This window comes from Cupressus sempervirens, chromosome 2 (genome assembly GCF_028749045.1).
Source record: "Cupressus sempervirens isolate cs-2001-9-10 chromosome 2, ASM2874904v1, whole genome shotgun sequence".
Lineage (NCBI taxonomy): Eukaryota > Viridiplantae > Streptophyta > Pinopsida > Cupressales > Cupressaceae > Cupressus > Cupressus sempervirens.
In genome coordinates this window covers 711,557,193-711,572,222 of record NC_143119.1, presented here as the reverse complement: position 1 = coordinate 711,572,222, position 15,030 = coordinate 711,557,193, and the positions used below count along the sequence as shown (strand labels likewise).

General features: G+C 34.4%; 1 protein-coding gene across 2 annotated transcripts in view; it reads left to right on the top strand.

Moving 5' to 3' along the window:
* Window positions 1-15,030, top strand: part of ATS1 (phospholipid/glycerol acyltransferase family protein) — a 134,654-nt gene that overhangs the window by 77,292 nt on the left and 42,332 nt on the right. For both annotated transcript variants that reach the window (XM_089815125.1, XM_089815123.1), the window contains exons 5-8: window positions 535-592; window positions 876-977; window positions 1,131-1,192; window positions 1,328-1,438. In XM_089815125.1, the coding sequence (XP_089671251.1) occupies window positions 535-592; window positions 876-977; window positions 1,131-1,192; window positions 1,328-1,438 (333 nt within the window). The remainder of the gene's footprint in view (window positions 1-534; window positions 593-875; window positions 978-1,130; window positions 1,193-1,327; window positions 1,439-15,030) is intronic.

The window sequence follows — 15,030 nt, the reverse complement described above, 5'->3', positions numbered from 1 at the left end:
TAACTTTGGTGCTTGAACATGTATATATAAAATTATAATACATACACACATGCATCCATACATGCATACATGTGTACATACATACATACATACATGGACATAAGTACATATGTACGCACATCAATACATGGAGGTACCTGTGCCTATATCCAAGGAAAACTTTTTTGCTTACCCATGTACCTGTACCTATACTCGAATTGGCAACCTAGCATGGTATCTAGAAACCATTTTATGGTACACCACATTCCAATGTTGAATAATGCATTATAATTCTGTTAGGAACTCTTGGGTAATAGTGGAATTACTATGTTCTACGGAACTGAGTGAATCTGGATGTAGGAATATGTGCTGCATGGATATATTGTTAAATATATGCCTGAGTAGCGAATTTCAGGTAGATGGATTTTTTTAAGATTGCATGATTGCAATGTGCTGTTATAGATTCATTGGCAAATTATACAGATGTATTATTGTTATAAAGATATATTATAGTTACTAATATTTGATCTGTTATTTGGTTTTTATTTGTTTTAGGAACTCATATGTTGGAAATTTATCAGTTTTCAATGAGATGGAAAAACTCCTAATACAGGTAATCAGTTATGGGGTTTTCTTCTATTTCACAAGTGTAAAGATATTTGCAATGATTCTATATGCAACCCAAATTGAGCCTTTGGGAAAAGACCATTTGAGAGATTCTGAAGTATGTTTTTTCTTACTAGGTCTAAAAATATGCTTTCACAGAAAGGTGCAATAGAAGAAAATGTCCAGAGGCTGAATTTTTTGAACTGCATGATTCCATTTATATCCTGTCTACAATTAAAATGTTTACCATGATGTTTTTTACTATACTACAATTTCATCTAATCGTGCAGGGTCATAATATTGTATTGATTTCAAATCATCAATCTGAAGCAGATCCTGCCGTTATTGCACTAATGCTGGAAACAACAAATCCATTGATTGCAGAGAGGATAGTAAGTTAAAATAGTTTTTTTTTAAGATACAGGATTAGCTACATGGTACTGAGAATTTGATTGTCAATGATATGGTCTTTTCCAATTTATGCTTCATGAGAGAATAACCTCCTATTATCTAACAGTCATCCTCTTGGGTGCTCCGTTTGCTAGACATATGTAGCAGGAGATAGGGTGGTACTGGATCCAGTTTGTAAGCCTTTCAGTATGGGAAGGTATATTTCCATCTTCCAACCTGATTCAATTTTTTTTTCCGATAGAAACCTTTTACAGCTAAAGTTAACTGCTGAGTAGCGTTAGGGTTATATTCCAGGAAAAACTTGATCAGAGGTTTTCAAATGCGCTTTCAGGAATCTTCTGTGTGTGTACTCGAAAAAACACATAAATGATATACCGGAGCTGGCAGAAATGAAAAGAAAAGCAAATGCACGGACATTAAAGGAGATGGCTTTGCTGCTAAGGTTGTGTGATTTCATATTCTGATAAAAAATGGATTCACAAATTTGGATATTTATGCATGGCTATGAATCATCAATAGTAACCTTTAGTGTTTGGTGAACTAAAAGATACCACGCTTTATGCAAAACAGACTAAAACAAGTACGCACTCTGTATACCTTAATAAATTTCTTTTCTTCCATAAATATTATTTGAGTAATGACTACATATATATTAAAAGCATTGTTTGCACTTTATTCACTTATTAGATAAGAGACTGATGACACAAGGACGTCTTGTGTTACTGGTCATAATTTATCCAGATCATTCTGTTCAGAATATAAATAATAAATTGTTTACAAATACTTGCAGCTCAACAGCAGCACCATAGCACAAGTAAAGAGAAATTTAGCTTCATCTTTGAAATGAAATCCTCAATGATCCTTGCAGTGTCCTCACAACCCAGTGGCGATTCTATGGATTTTCCTCCTAAGCCATCCCCGTGTATTTGTATATCAATAATACATCTACATAGTGGAGGAAATGGAGAATCATTTGCACAATAATATCCAGACATCGGTTGAATTTGGGAATTGTTGACGTCTACAAAATTTGCAAGCAACTATGTAGATTATGTATGAAAATAAACCGGTCCCACTCCACCTGCCCCCCTCCCTCCTGGCCATCTGCACAGTTAAGACACAGTTGAAGTGATTTGGGACATTGGCCAACTCCGTTATAATTGACTATGATTCACAACAATTCTGTGGACATTACCCTGGAAACTGGAAATATGGAGGACACTAGTAGCCAACATGCTATGGAGAATAATATCACAACTACCATCTGTGTAGAACACCTATAAATACAGAGATAATCTCAACAATTAACATAATGTAGAGAATGGTCTCAACAATAGGTAGCTGCAATGAATACATTTAGAAAAAGTATCAAGTAAATTTAGAACTTCAAACATATATTTTTGATCGATAAGAGACCGAAGCCATGATTATTTATTATTGTTGTGTTGTGATTTATTATTATTATTATATATATAGCTCTAGTAGACTCGAACCCAAGATCTTCCAGATAACAGGCTCACAATTTACCATTGGGTCGTAGGCTCTTGCCTAAACTTCATCAAATATTATTGGTATGGGTTCCTCATTTTCTTTGAGGGCTAGGGTTCGGTGACCACAAAAACTTACACTGCTCTGGGAACATTGGGATGGCAGCTATTAAAATTAAAAGCAGTTGAAACTAAATAGGTCAGATACCGATGTGCCTGGGTTTGCTGCAGATTCAGAAGCGGATGCCTCCTGGAAGCATTATTTCTCCTCTGTAATGTTCATTTCCATGGTATGTGTAGTGCTAATGTTGGTATGCGTGTTTGTAATAAAACTAAAATTTCACGTCTGTTACAATCTTCACTGTTAGATGCCACATTTTATTCCTTGCAGCATGTATATTCTAATGGGACATATTCCATAGCAACCTTCCACTGCTGACTACCAAGGTTTTTAATTTAATTATTTAGTGTTTAATATTTATTTATTTATTTAATATGATAATTATTATTGGTATGAATTATTATAATTTGTATCTTGATATTTATATTTAAATTTAATTATTTTATATATTATAATATACATTTTATTAATGTCACCGTATATTTCAAATGTATGATTTAACTATAATATTTACACAATGGTAATATACTTAGATATTAAAAATTTAAATATAATTTTGTATATCCCTCGCATTTCTTTGCATATATATATATCCTATATTTCAAATGTATGAATTAAATAGAATATTTACACAATGGTAATATACATAGATATTAGATATAATTTTGTATATTTTATGCCATTTCTGAAACTCAAAGTATCACACAATTGGAGTTGAAGAAGCAGCACTTGAGGGCATAGTAAGCTCTCTTCGTAGCTCACGTATCCACAAATCCACTATCCCTTGGCCACCACTTATAAATTCGCCTCGCATTGGGTTGGGCTTCCAGTGTTTGCACCTCTCGGTTTTTCCGTGTCTTTCATGTTGTTGTGACTGTTGTCTGCTGCGTGTATTCATTTTCTTTGTTGTCTGCAGGTGTTTCTCTCTTCACAACTGTTGTTTCTTGAAACCGGCATTACTCTGTACTTGCCTGTTGTGCGGTTGTTTTCTTCCTAGCCTTTCCTTGAGTGCCTTACGACTTCGGCTAGGTGTTTTCTGTGTTAACATGAATATGTAAAGATATTTTATGCCAAATCTCCAAAGGACAGTAATTGAAAGATGAATTGTATATCTATATAAAACATGATAGCTGAAGATATATATTGTCCACAGGAATTGTGTATATAATATATGTGCATGATGTTTTATTTATTACATTTATTTGCTATTGGGTTTGTGTGGAGAGAACATCGGTATTGCTTTAGTAGAGTATAAAATTCTTAAGCTGTGAGAGAATGAAATATTTAAAGAAGGCACTAAATAAACGTTTGAAGATGGTGCTTATACAATGAAGTTAAGAACATAATTTTTGTTTAGACTTTGATGCTATAGAATGCAGTTACATGATGATTGATCAAATATTTGAACTGATTATTAGTTTGGAAGTTTATATTGTTTGGGTCAAACTAAACGTCTGGGACAGTCAACATTTGCCAAACATAAAAATGGAATGTTAGTATTGGAATATGCAAGGGGTTGAAACCTCTTCAATATGATGGTCCTAGTTTCATTCAATGCCTGGATTTAGTAGAAATTGACCCTGAGATTAGATTGACACTTCATGCTATTTCATTACATACATGCGAAGCTTCTGGAGCTGTTAGCAAACTGATGGGAGATCTTGATAATTCTCTACTATCTTGGGAATTCCAATCCCCCTTACCATTGTGACCTCTAGCATGGGATTCGCAAACAAAATTATTGATAATCCGTCAAGCTACATATATAGGAGGACTATACAAGAATGGATCAAATCAAAATTGAGGGAAAGGTTATAAGGAATCTATAAGAGGATAGAGGGATTAAATTTTGAAACCTTTAGAGTTATATGATAGAAGATGAACCTATATCAAGCAGATCTATTTATAGTTTCGTAATCCGGCATGTGAGGTAAAGTCTTGATGATGAGGAATTCTTTTACGCTTGAGCTTAAAAGAAAATCAGTCCCAAAACCTAAGGGGATTCACCATCCTAGCATTATCCTTTGACTACATGAGATAAATATTCTTTTCTACTACAAAATTTTCAAGTATTGTATTCCTAATATAGTAAACCTCTCTTATTTGTATTTCTATATGCACTATAAGAGCTATTTGCCTTGATCTTTTCTTTGAGAATGTTTTTACAAGATAAAGGAGATTGGTATCATATTTAGAGGGAGTCTGACACTTCTTCAAAGGTAAAGGAGCTCAGAAGATTGATGTTCAGACAGAGTCTGACACATTTGTCTGAAGGAGTAGATGGAGGATATGATTCAGTCAACCTTCGGTGATCTTAGTCATATTGATTTAGAGGGAGTAAACCATGTTGAGATGGACTCTCCAGTGATCAATAAATTGTAGCAGTCAAGAGGACTGTGGCTTATGAATATACCTCATGACTGTGACTTTAATGGGCCTACCCCTTGTGTACATCATAAGGAAGTGACGACTTCCAAACGATGTCACTTGTATTTGTAGAAGTTATTGAAAGGTGACGATCTTACAATAACTTAATTTTCTATTATGATGGATATATTACAATGTCTATGCAGATCATGATAGATTATACTTTGAATAGTGGATGTTTATATGGTAAGCATTATGAGAATGCATGTGCACATACCTTATAAATTTTTTTTGTGAGTACATGGGGAATGTTATGCATAGAGTACTTGGTGAATATCACGTGTCTTGATGTTCTGGAAGGCCATTACTCATAGAGTACTTGGTGAATATTACGCGACTTGATGTTTTGGAAGGCCTTTACTCATAGTATTTGGTGAATGTCTTGCATCTCAACATACTGGAAGGCTATTACTCAAAGTGTATTTGGTGAATATCATTGATATTTTGGGAGGCCAATACTCGTGATATTATATGTGATATCAAACATTTAAGAGTAATTGGTGGATATCATGTATTTTGGGAGACCAATACTCATGATATCAGATGTGATATAATTTTTTTTGAAGTATTTGGTGGATATTGAATGTCGATATTCTAGGAGACCAAGACTCGTGATATTAGATGGTATATGCGTCCACCAATTTATTTTTCACACATGTAAATTACATTAATAATTTCGGGTCCTTCAAAAACATATTTCCAAGCCTTATGCCTAGCCCCTTTAGGACACATGTATATATATCTACATTGGCATGCGTTTATTGAGGCACTACCATACCCTGCAATTGACCTAGTTGTGGATGAATCTTTATTTTCAATTTTAATCAAATTTCAACCTACACATACAAATTGAAATCTCAAATAAATATATAATATTTTAATAAAGAAATTTTAGCAAACAAACTAAAATAGTTTAAGAAATTTTAAACATAGTTGAAATTTGGAAAAGAAGTGTTAGGGTTTGACTTTTCTAGGAAACTATGATATTCTTGAGAATACTATGAAAAATTCTAAAAGCATTGTTAAAGATTGGGGTTAAATCTTGTTCATTATGCTCTATAGCAATTTAAAGTACTTAGAAAATGCTGGTACTTCACACTAAAGAAAATTATGCTATTAATTTTGAATCCTTCAAAGACATACTTCCAAGCCTTATGGCTAGCCCCTTTAGGATGTGTGCCCACTGCCTACATATCCAGATAGATATGTGTCCATTGATGCACAGATAGATCCTGCAACTGACCCACTTGTGGATGAATATCTATTTGCCATTTTAATTAAATTTGAACCCACACATATAAATTGAAACCACAAATTAATATATTATATTTTAATTTAAAAAATAGCAAACTGAAATAGTTTAAATAATTTTAAACATAGTTGAAAAAAAGTGCGACGTGTTTGAAATTTCTAAGAAAATATGATATTCTTGAGAAGACTATGAAAAAATGTAGAATCATTGTTAAAATTCGGTGTTAAATCTTTTTCATTACGCTCTGAAGCAATTTAGAATATTTAGCAAATGCTATTATAGGGTTTTTATAAACCTAGATGCCATAAAGTAAAGACAAAATGATAAAGAAAGAAAAATAAACTTGAAAACATACTTGTGAACCTAATCTTGCTTCAAAAATCTTTTCAAATCCGCTTCCAATCTTCTCAAAACTGTTCTAGGTTCCCGCAAATAACCTTTCAGTACCTTGGATGCATTATTTCCATCCATACAACATCATACAACTCAAGAAATGAAGAATGCACTTTTGTTTTGCTTTCAATCTCTATTAGTGCATTGCGGCTGAAAACTTACCCGTGAATTTGATTTTGCTTCAAAAACCTTTTCAAATCCGCTTCATATTCACTGAAAATTGCTCTAGATCTCTGCAAATTTTGGAAGCTTTGTTCCCCCAAACAATAACATACAACTCAAGAAATGGAGAGTACCCTTTTGTTTTGCCATCAGCTCATATTAGCACACTGCGACTGATATATAAATGACTTATAACGTTTTTATCAGTGATAAGTTGTGAACTTATTGGCGATAAAAATCTGCACTAAAATGTGGCAATTCATCACCAGTCAGATTCTAGCGCAATAAATACGCTTACTTCCCATAAATTAGTGATATGTGCATCTATGGTAACAAAGTTTCAAACTGATTAGTGATTACATATTGAAATAAGCTTAATAAATGGCAAGCTGATACACAAAGAAAAACCTGAAACAAAAGTCAGAAATCTTATTCGAGGTCCTTAGCTATGATGCTCTCCTATGAGTATTTGGTACTTGGGTACGTGCACTTGGCATCCCAGGGGTATGGATATGAGTAGTCATCACTCACACTCACACACACACACACAGAGCCTAGAAGCATGAATTAAAATCAGAATGCACCTAAAATCACAGTAACAACAAAAACACCATAAAATTTTAATCATAGCATTATATTATCATCAAAATGTTAAAATATGTAATGTCCCCTCTTCTTGGATTGGATAATGAGCTTAGAACCTTGACTTGTTCTTTAAAATCTGTTGTTATGTATTCTCTAATACCTTAAATGTGTGTTAGTTCTGCAATTTCATTTCCTCTATTTCTCTGTCTTAGAGTTATCAGTTGGAGATTGCACGTTTGTTTATGGTTCTTAACTCGATAAGAGCACTATCTTGTACGTTTGTGGTCTTCCTATAATTCCCTTTGAACAATCATGGCAGGTAGCAACTCTTCTTTAGTATGCAATCAGTAATAGTTATTGTTTGGCTATGCTGTATGGTGTTAAATGCGAAGTCTTCCACCTAGGTGTCTTACTCTCCTCCAATCGCTTTGTTCTTTTTCCTTATCGCTGTTGATTGTATCTTTGCATTACTATAAACTCCTGCTTTCATAGACTTATCAACTTTCATCTTTTGCTTTGCTGTTGCTAGCAAGGATACTCTTGTCTTATTCTTCCCTTGTCCACTTTATGTGTGGCCATGCTGTTCTCACCGTTTGTCTGTTGTTAGGTATCACAGTCTCTGTATTGTCTTTACCATTCCCTCAATTCAATGCTCTGCTGCAATTGTTATATCTTATTTTCTGACGGGATTTGCTCATTGATATTTATTTTATTGTTCTTTTTGTTTTATTCTCTTATGTCTGCAATGTTCCCTACCCTGATTATTTTCTTCAATGCCCTCTATATCTTTTCTTATTATCTTCTATCTTAATGATTCACTTCTGATTTTTGAGTAGACTCCAAATGGGTTTTGCTGCGTTGGTATCTATCTTATCCAGTTCCTGTCCCCTCCAACTTGCCCACTGGTGTTCTATCTGATGTCTCCTATTCCAAAAGTCGTGGTCCTTGAAAGTCAAAGATGCCTGATGTTTCATCTATTGAAGATATTGTCTATTGTTTAAAATATAATTTATAACCAGAGTTGGACAATGATCATTATGAGCAACTGGATATAAAAATTTCACAGGAAGAAATCTTGAAGGCTAGTTTAATTTGATGTAATAAATATCTGAACTTGAACAAATTTTGTTTTGTAATATTGAAGATCTTTATTCAAATTTTATAATAATTGTTTACTGGATTGAACTATGGAATGTTTCTTAGTGAAAATGTACACAGTTCACGCTTGTTCTGGTTGTGTCTACCTTGGTTCAACCTAAGATTGGCTTGAATGAACCAGCCTGCTTGGAAGGGTCGTGTCCATCTCCATTGGTGAACTATACTGATACCAGGTTCCCAGCTAGGTGAACCAGACTTCGTAGCAATTAAACTAATGCTTGATTCTATCATTGTAGTTATTTTGCATTCCCGAGGTCATTATTTGCCAGGTGGTCTATAGGCTTATTGGCTTTGCTACATATGTTACTAATAAAGAAGACTACTAGCTCTTCAAGCAAATCCTACTCTGACATTGAAATGTTCTGTAATTAACAATTTGGAGAAATATTTAATTTAAGATGATGAATTATTACATGTGAAAGACCTCAATTTCAATTCTTTTAATATTCTAGAGATGTTCCAGTTTAAGTCCAAACATAATTCAAGTTTAAGTCCAAACATAATTGCTTGAGCTTCCACTTCATTGTTGATTTTATCAGACAACCCTTGCTGCTACCAACATGTTAATCTCATTCGAAATTACACACTCAAGTGCTCATTTGCTTATGTTGACATAAAATGCTCCATTGCAATTTAATTTTGCGTGACAAAGCTTTAGATGAATCCAGATTGCCTCTTGGAAGACATGAGATCTATATAAATAAGGTGGGGAATTCAAGTTTTTAAGGATAGTAGCAACATGACGAGGAAACTACATGTTTCTTTTAGATTGGTCAAAATTCTATCAATTGCTATTTTTGTCAGGACAAACTCCATTTTGTTGAAAAGGGTTTTAAGGGCAATCAAACTATGGGATCTCCTTGAAGATAAGACAGATAAGTGAATATCTTCTTGATAGGGATGATAGTTATCATGGCCTAGGAGGATAGTAATGCCCAAGCAAGGATTTCTTCTATTCTCATGTATTTGTTGTCTTGCTCGGCTTTTACTGTAGGGGGGAATCGGTAGTTGATTCATTTTATGAGAATATTCTTTTAGCAAAGTGGTTCTTATCTCACGGGATATGACATTTTGTTCAAAGAAACATGGCAAAGGGTGTTGGGCTTATGGATTAGATTTGGTAGAACAATGCTCTTGGGGCTAAATTAGTTTGGTGAATGGATAAAGAACCTCATTTGAAGTGGGACAAAATTCTTCAACCAATGTATTTCAACAACAATATTCCCATCAGAATCTTCAAGACAACAAATTCACCAAGAGGTTCTGGAGTTGGATTTTTGTACTCAATCTTAGGATCAGTGATCATAGAGTCCTTATCTTGGGATATCTATGATGGGAGGTCAACTTTATTTTGGGAAGATTCATTGGGAGGTTATCCAAGTCTGGATGGCATTCTTGTTGTTGAGATTACCACGGCCTTCCTAAAATAGATCAGGGGATGTGTTGTGAAAGACTCTAGTTTTTGTCTACTGGGGTGGAAGTGGAACACTTTCTGCTCCCCCTTACCTATAATTGAAGTCAATAGAGTATTAAATGCTCCAGCTAGCAGATTGGTAGTGTTACAGAAAGGTCAAGACAAATTATATTTGGCTGGTTGAAAGAATGGTTCCTTCAATTGTAAAGATGGCTACAAAATGGTGGCAAGTCTAGAACAACAAATTAAAATGTAGATACTGATGCAGTTTTGTTGGAGCATGTACTTTATGCCAAAGGTTGGAGTTTTTGTGCGGGTGGCCATCAAAAAGAAAATTCAAACATATGAAGGGATTCATGGACCTATCTAGATGTGTATTGTGTAGAAATGGAGAAGAGTTCATGGATCATCTTCTATTGGGGTGCCCCTTTGTACAATTGTGCTGGCAATGGCTTTATGCCAAGCTTGCTAAGTCATTGCTCTACCTAATGATAAAATGAGTCTCTTCAAGGGGTGGTTGACTAAAGTTGGAATGGGTCTTCTTGGATGCTTGTGGATTATGAGTCCCTCTTTGCTAACTTGGGAGGTACAGAAGGAACCAAATCAATGCAGAGAAAGAAATGACACTGTATTCCTTATTGAATAAAGTGAAAGCAATCGTAAAAGTGGTAAATACCTGGACAACTCTCTATTCTTTTAATTGACAAACTCATTTATTGGGACAGGAGAATAAGTTTAAAACAGAGTGGTTTGAAGATCCCTCCCTTTCTAGGCAGTGAGGGCACCTAGGTAGAGAAATCGGGGCTGATATAGTATGGAAACCACCCCAGGCAAGGTACTTTAAGCCGGCCTTTGGTGAGAGCTTCTTGTGGGAACCTGACACCGCATCATTTGAGTTTCGGGTAGAGAGGTAGTTGGAAAACTGGTAACTTAATCAGTGGAGGACACCAATAACATTGTAGAGCTGTAAGCCCCCACTCACAAGTTGTTATTTTGCAAGGTCTCCATATTACTAAGTTGAAGATTTAAGGTAATGCAACCCTTGTTGTGAATACAGTAAGATCATGCTTTATGACAATAATAATGGATATTTTAGGATTCTTCGTATCCTATACTGTCAACCGTGTATGTAGGAAGACAAACTCAGATGTTGATTCATTTGCTAATTTGACAACGAATTGTTGAAGTATGATAGCTATGGTCAAATACATGAATGATATTTATGTGCAGGCGTGCGCACACACACACACACATACATAGATTGGAAAACTGTTCATCATCCACACACACACACACACGCACATAGATTGGAAAACTGTTCATCATCCATATACCAGATCATAGTTGTAAATCCAAGTATATTGGCAAATCTGTTTGTACAGATTATCTATGAATATTTTATGTACTATCTTCATTGAGTGCAGATGATATTGAATCAGATTAAGTCTGATTAATATTCCATGTTCGGTGTTCTCATATTTATATATTATTTTAGCTAAGAATGCAGTTTTAACTAATCCTGATTATGATCGGGTTTCTTCTTTGTAATGAACCGCTGCATATTGGAAGACATGTCCATTGAAATAATATATATATCCTTGAATTGATCTGCCTAGAAACATTGAAACTCATAAATATTATCTAGAGGATACTCGTAGTATTAATTATTTGTAAATACCAAAATTGCATTTCTCCTACATTTTGGCATATGACTGAGATCCTCTTTTTCTGATTTAAACCTGCACATATCAAATCAGAGATTAGTAAATTCAATCTTGAAATATAAAAGATATCCATTGCTCTAAATCTGATAGAAATCAAATCTACATTTACATGGTATCAGAGCCTTGCTAAGGAAAATCCGATTAAATTTGAGATATCAGATTACACTCTTGTTATTGCAGTCACATGTCATTCTTCATAATTGTCAAGTGTGACCAGACTCGAGGATCGTCTTGAAGGTCCAAACAACTTCACATCATGGAAGTTAAAAATTGTGACAATACTAAAAGAGAATGAGTCAGATTCATTTGTGAAAGATAAGAAGACAAAACCTAAGAATGAACTAGAGAAATGTCAATTGATGGAGAATAATGAAAAAGCTATGAAATTAATAGCAGATGCAGTTAGGGATCACATGGTACCTATATTGGCAAAATAGGAGACTGGATACCTTATTTTCAAATCCCTTGAAAGCACATTTGAAATAAATAATACTCGCAAAAACCTTGCAGTAAAGAGACAAATTAATCACATAAGCATGAACAAAGGAGAATCCATCCATGCATATTTCAAGAGAACCACTGAGCTAAGGGATCAACTGTCAACTTTTGGATATGAAATGATAGCAAAGAGTTAACACGAATAGCTTTAGGTGGCCTACCAAATTCATGGGCGTCTACAAGAGGAAGCTAGAAAAATGACAAAAGGAAACAATAAAAAATCTATAGAAGGGGATATTTATGTTTTAAACACTAAGTCTCATAAGAAAGATAAGAAGAAGAATTTCAAAAGAAAAATGAATTTTCATGGAAAGGGTTCATCCAAGCAGAGGAAAGATGTTTCCCAAGATTAATGTATTAGATGTGATCAATATGGACAATATGCAGTCAAATGTCTTGACGGAGCAAAGAAACAAGCATCCTTTGCTAAGGTTGGCAAAATTAATATAGAATATGATTATGAGAGATTTGTTTTCTACTTGAGATTGTGTTTGCAGCACCCAAAGGAACTTTCACAGAATGTAAGTGGCCCAACAGATCCTTAATGAGCAAAATAATTAACCAAGAACCTACTAGTGTAATAGAAGCTCTCAAGCATCAAGTATGGAAAGATGCCATGACAGAGGAGTATCAATCCATTTTGAAAAATGATGTATAGGATATAGTACCTAGACCTAAAGAGAAATCAGTTGTCTCTTCCAAATGGCTCTTCAAAATCAAACATGCTACAGATGGCATACAAAGAAACATAAAACATGATTTATTGCTAGAGGGTTCTCACAAAAGGAAGGTATTGATTGTGAAGAGACATTTGCACTTGTTGCCCGTTATACTTTCATTAGAGCAGTCATAGCTATTGCACCAACTAAAGGTTGGAAAATCCACCAAATGGATGTGAAAACTGCATTCTTGAATGGGACTATTGAGAAGTCTATCTAGAACAACCTAAAGATTTTACGATTCATAGTGCAACCTCACATGTATGCAAATTGAAGAAAGCTCCATACAAACTTAAACGGGCTCCCCGAGCCTAGTATGAATGAATCAACGACTATCTTATGGGACTAGGGTTTACAAAGAATGATGTAGACCAAAAGCTCTATGTTAAAGTTATCAAAGGAAAAATGTTAATACTAATCTTGTATGTTGATGACTTGCTAATTACAGAGGAAGTTCACCTTATTGTCTAGTGTAAGAAGGACCTGGCTAGAATTGAACACGAAGGACTTGAGCATTTTACTTTACTTCTTTGGATTGGAAGTCTAGCAAAAATTTGATGGTATTCTTTTAAATCAAGGAACATATACTATTGATCTTCTGAAGAGATTTGGAATATTAAATTGTACGCTGATGTCTACACCCATGGAAACCAATTTACATAAGTCGAAAGAAGCAGCAATAGAATCTAGATTTGTAGATCCTACTCTTTATAGACAAATAATTGGATCTTTGATGTACCAAGTTAACACTAGACTGTATATTTGTTATGCAGTGAATGCCTTACACCGGTTTATTTGCAAACCACGAGAGATACACCTTGATGCTGCAAAACATATTTTGAGGTACCTTCAAGGTACTATTGGATATGGTCTTAAATTTGGAAATGTTGACCTAGATCTACATGGATACTTTGATTCAGATTGGGCTGCAAGTATAACTGATCAGAAAAGCATATTAGGATGTTGCTTCAGTTTGGTATCAGTTATGATTTCTTGGATAAGTAGGAGACAATTTTTAGTGGCACAAAGCTCAACATAAACCGAATATATTGTAGCTTCTATGGGAGCAAGAGAAGCTGTATGGCTTCGAAAATTGATTGTGTGACTATTTGGTGAACCCTTGAAACCTACTATCCATTGTGATAATCAGAGTTGTATTAAGCTTTCACTGAATCCAACATTCCATGATCAATTGAAGCATATAGGGATTCCTTACCACTATGTGAGAGATATGGGAGAAAGGAATTTGATCTAGTTGGAGTATATTAGTGAGAGCAATCTAACAATAAACATTCTCACTAAGCTTCTCTCCAGAGTTAAAGTGGAACACTTAAGGAGAACCTTGCGTGGTTGAAGTGTAAGTTATTGAGATTAAACCTCAAAAGTGTTTATTTGTACTCATATATAAAAGATTTCTAATGTGTAAACTCTGTCATATGTGTGACTCTATGACTTTATTGGCCCCACTTGTGTACATTATTGAAAGGTGACAATCTTTCAAATAATATACACTTGTATCTAATATTTTAAGGTAACGACTTTACAATTATTAGTTCTCTATCACGTGACTTGATATTTGTGGACATGTCATGATAGTTTCTCTTGAACAATTTGAAAGATATCACAAGACTTGATATCAGTTATAGATCATTATATTCTTTGTCAGATATGTCATGGTAGACATCATGAAATGTGATGTCAGTGTACACACCATAACACACACACACACACACACACACACACGCATACACATATAAGAAGAATGTCACGCGATTTGATATTCTTGAGCAAATGTCACGTGACTTGATATTCTTGAGCATATTATATCCTCAGATATCACAAGTTAGGTGATATCTCTTTTCACAATAGATGAGCCTATTGTGATATATATACTTGTTTAGATCTTTATCTTCCCCAGCTAAGAGGGAGTTTAAAAAATATGATAGCTATGGTCAGAAAAATGAATGATATTTGTGCATACATACATATATATATATATATATATAGAGAGAGAGAGAGAGAGAGAGAGAGAGAGAGAGAGAGAGAGAGAGAGAGAGAGAGAGAGAGAGAGAGATTGGAAAATTGTTCATCATA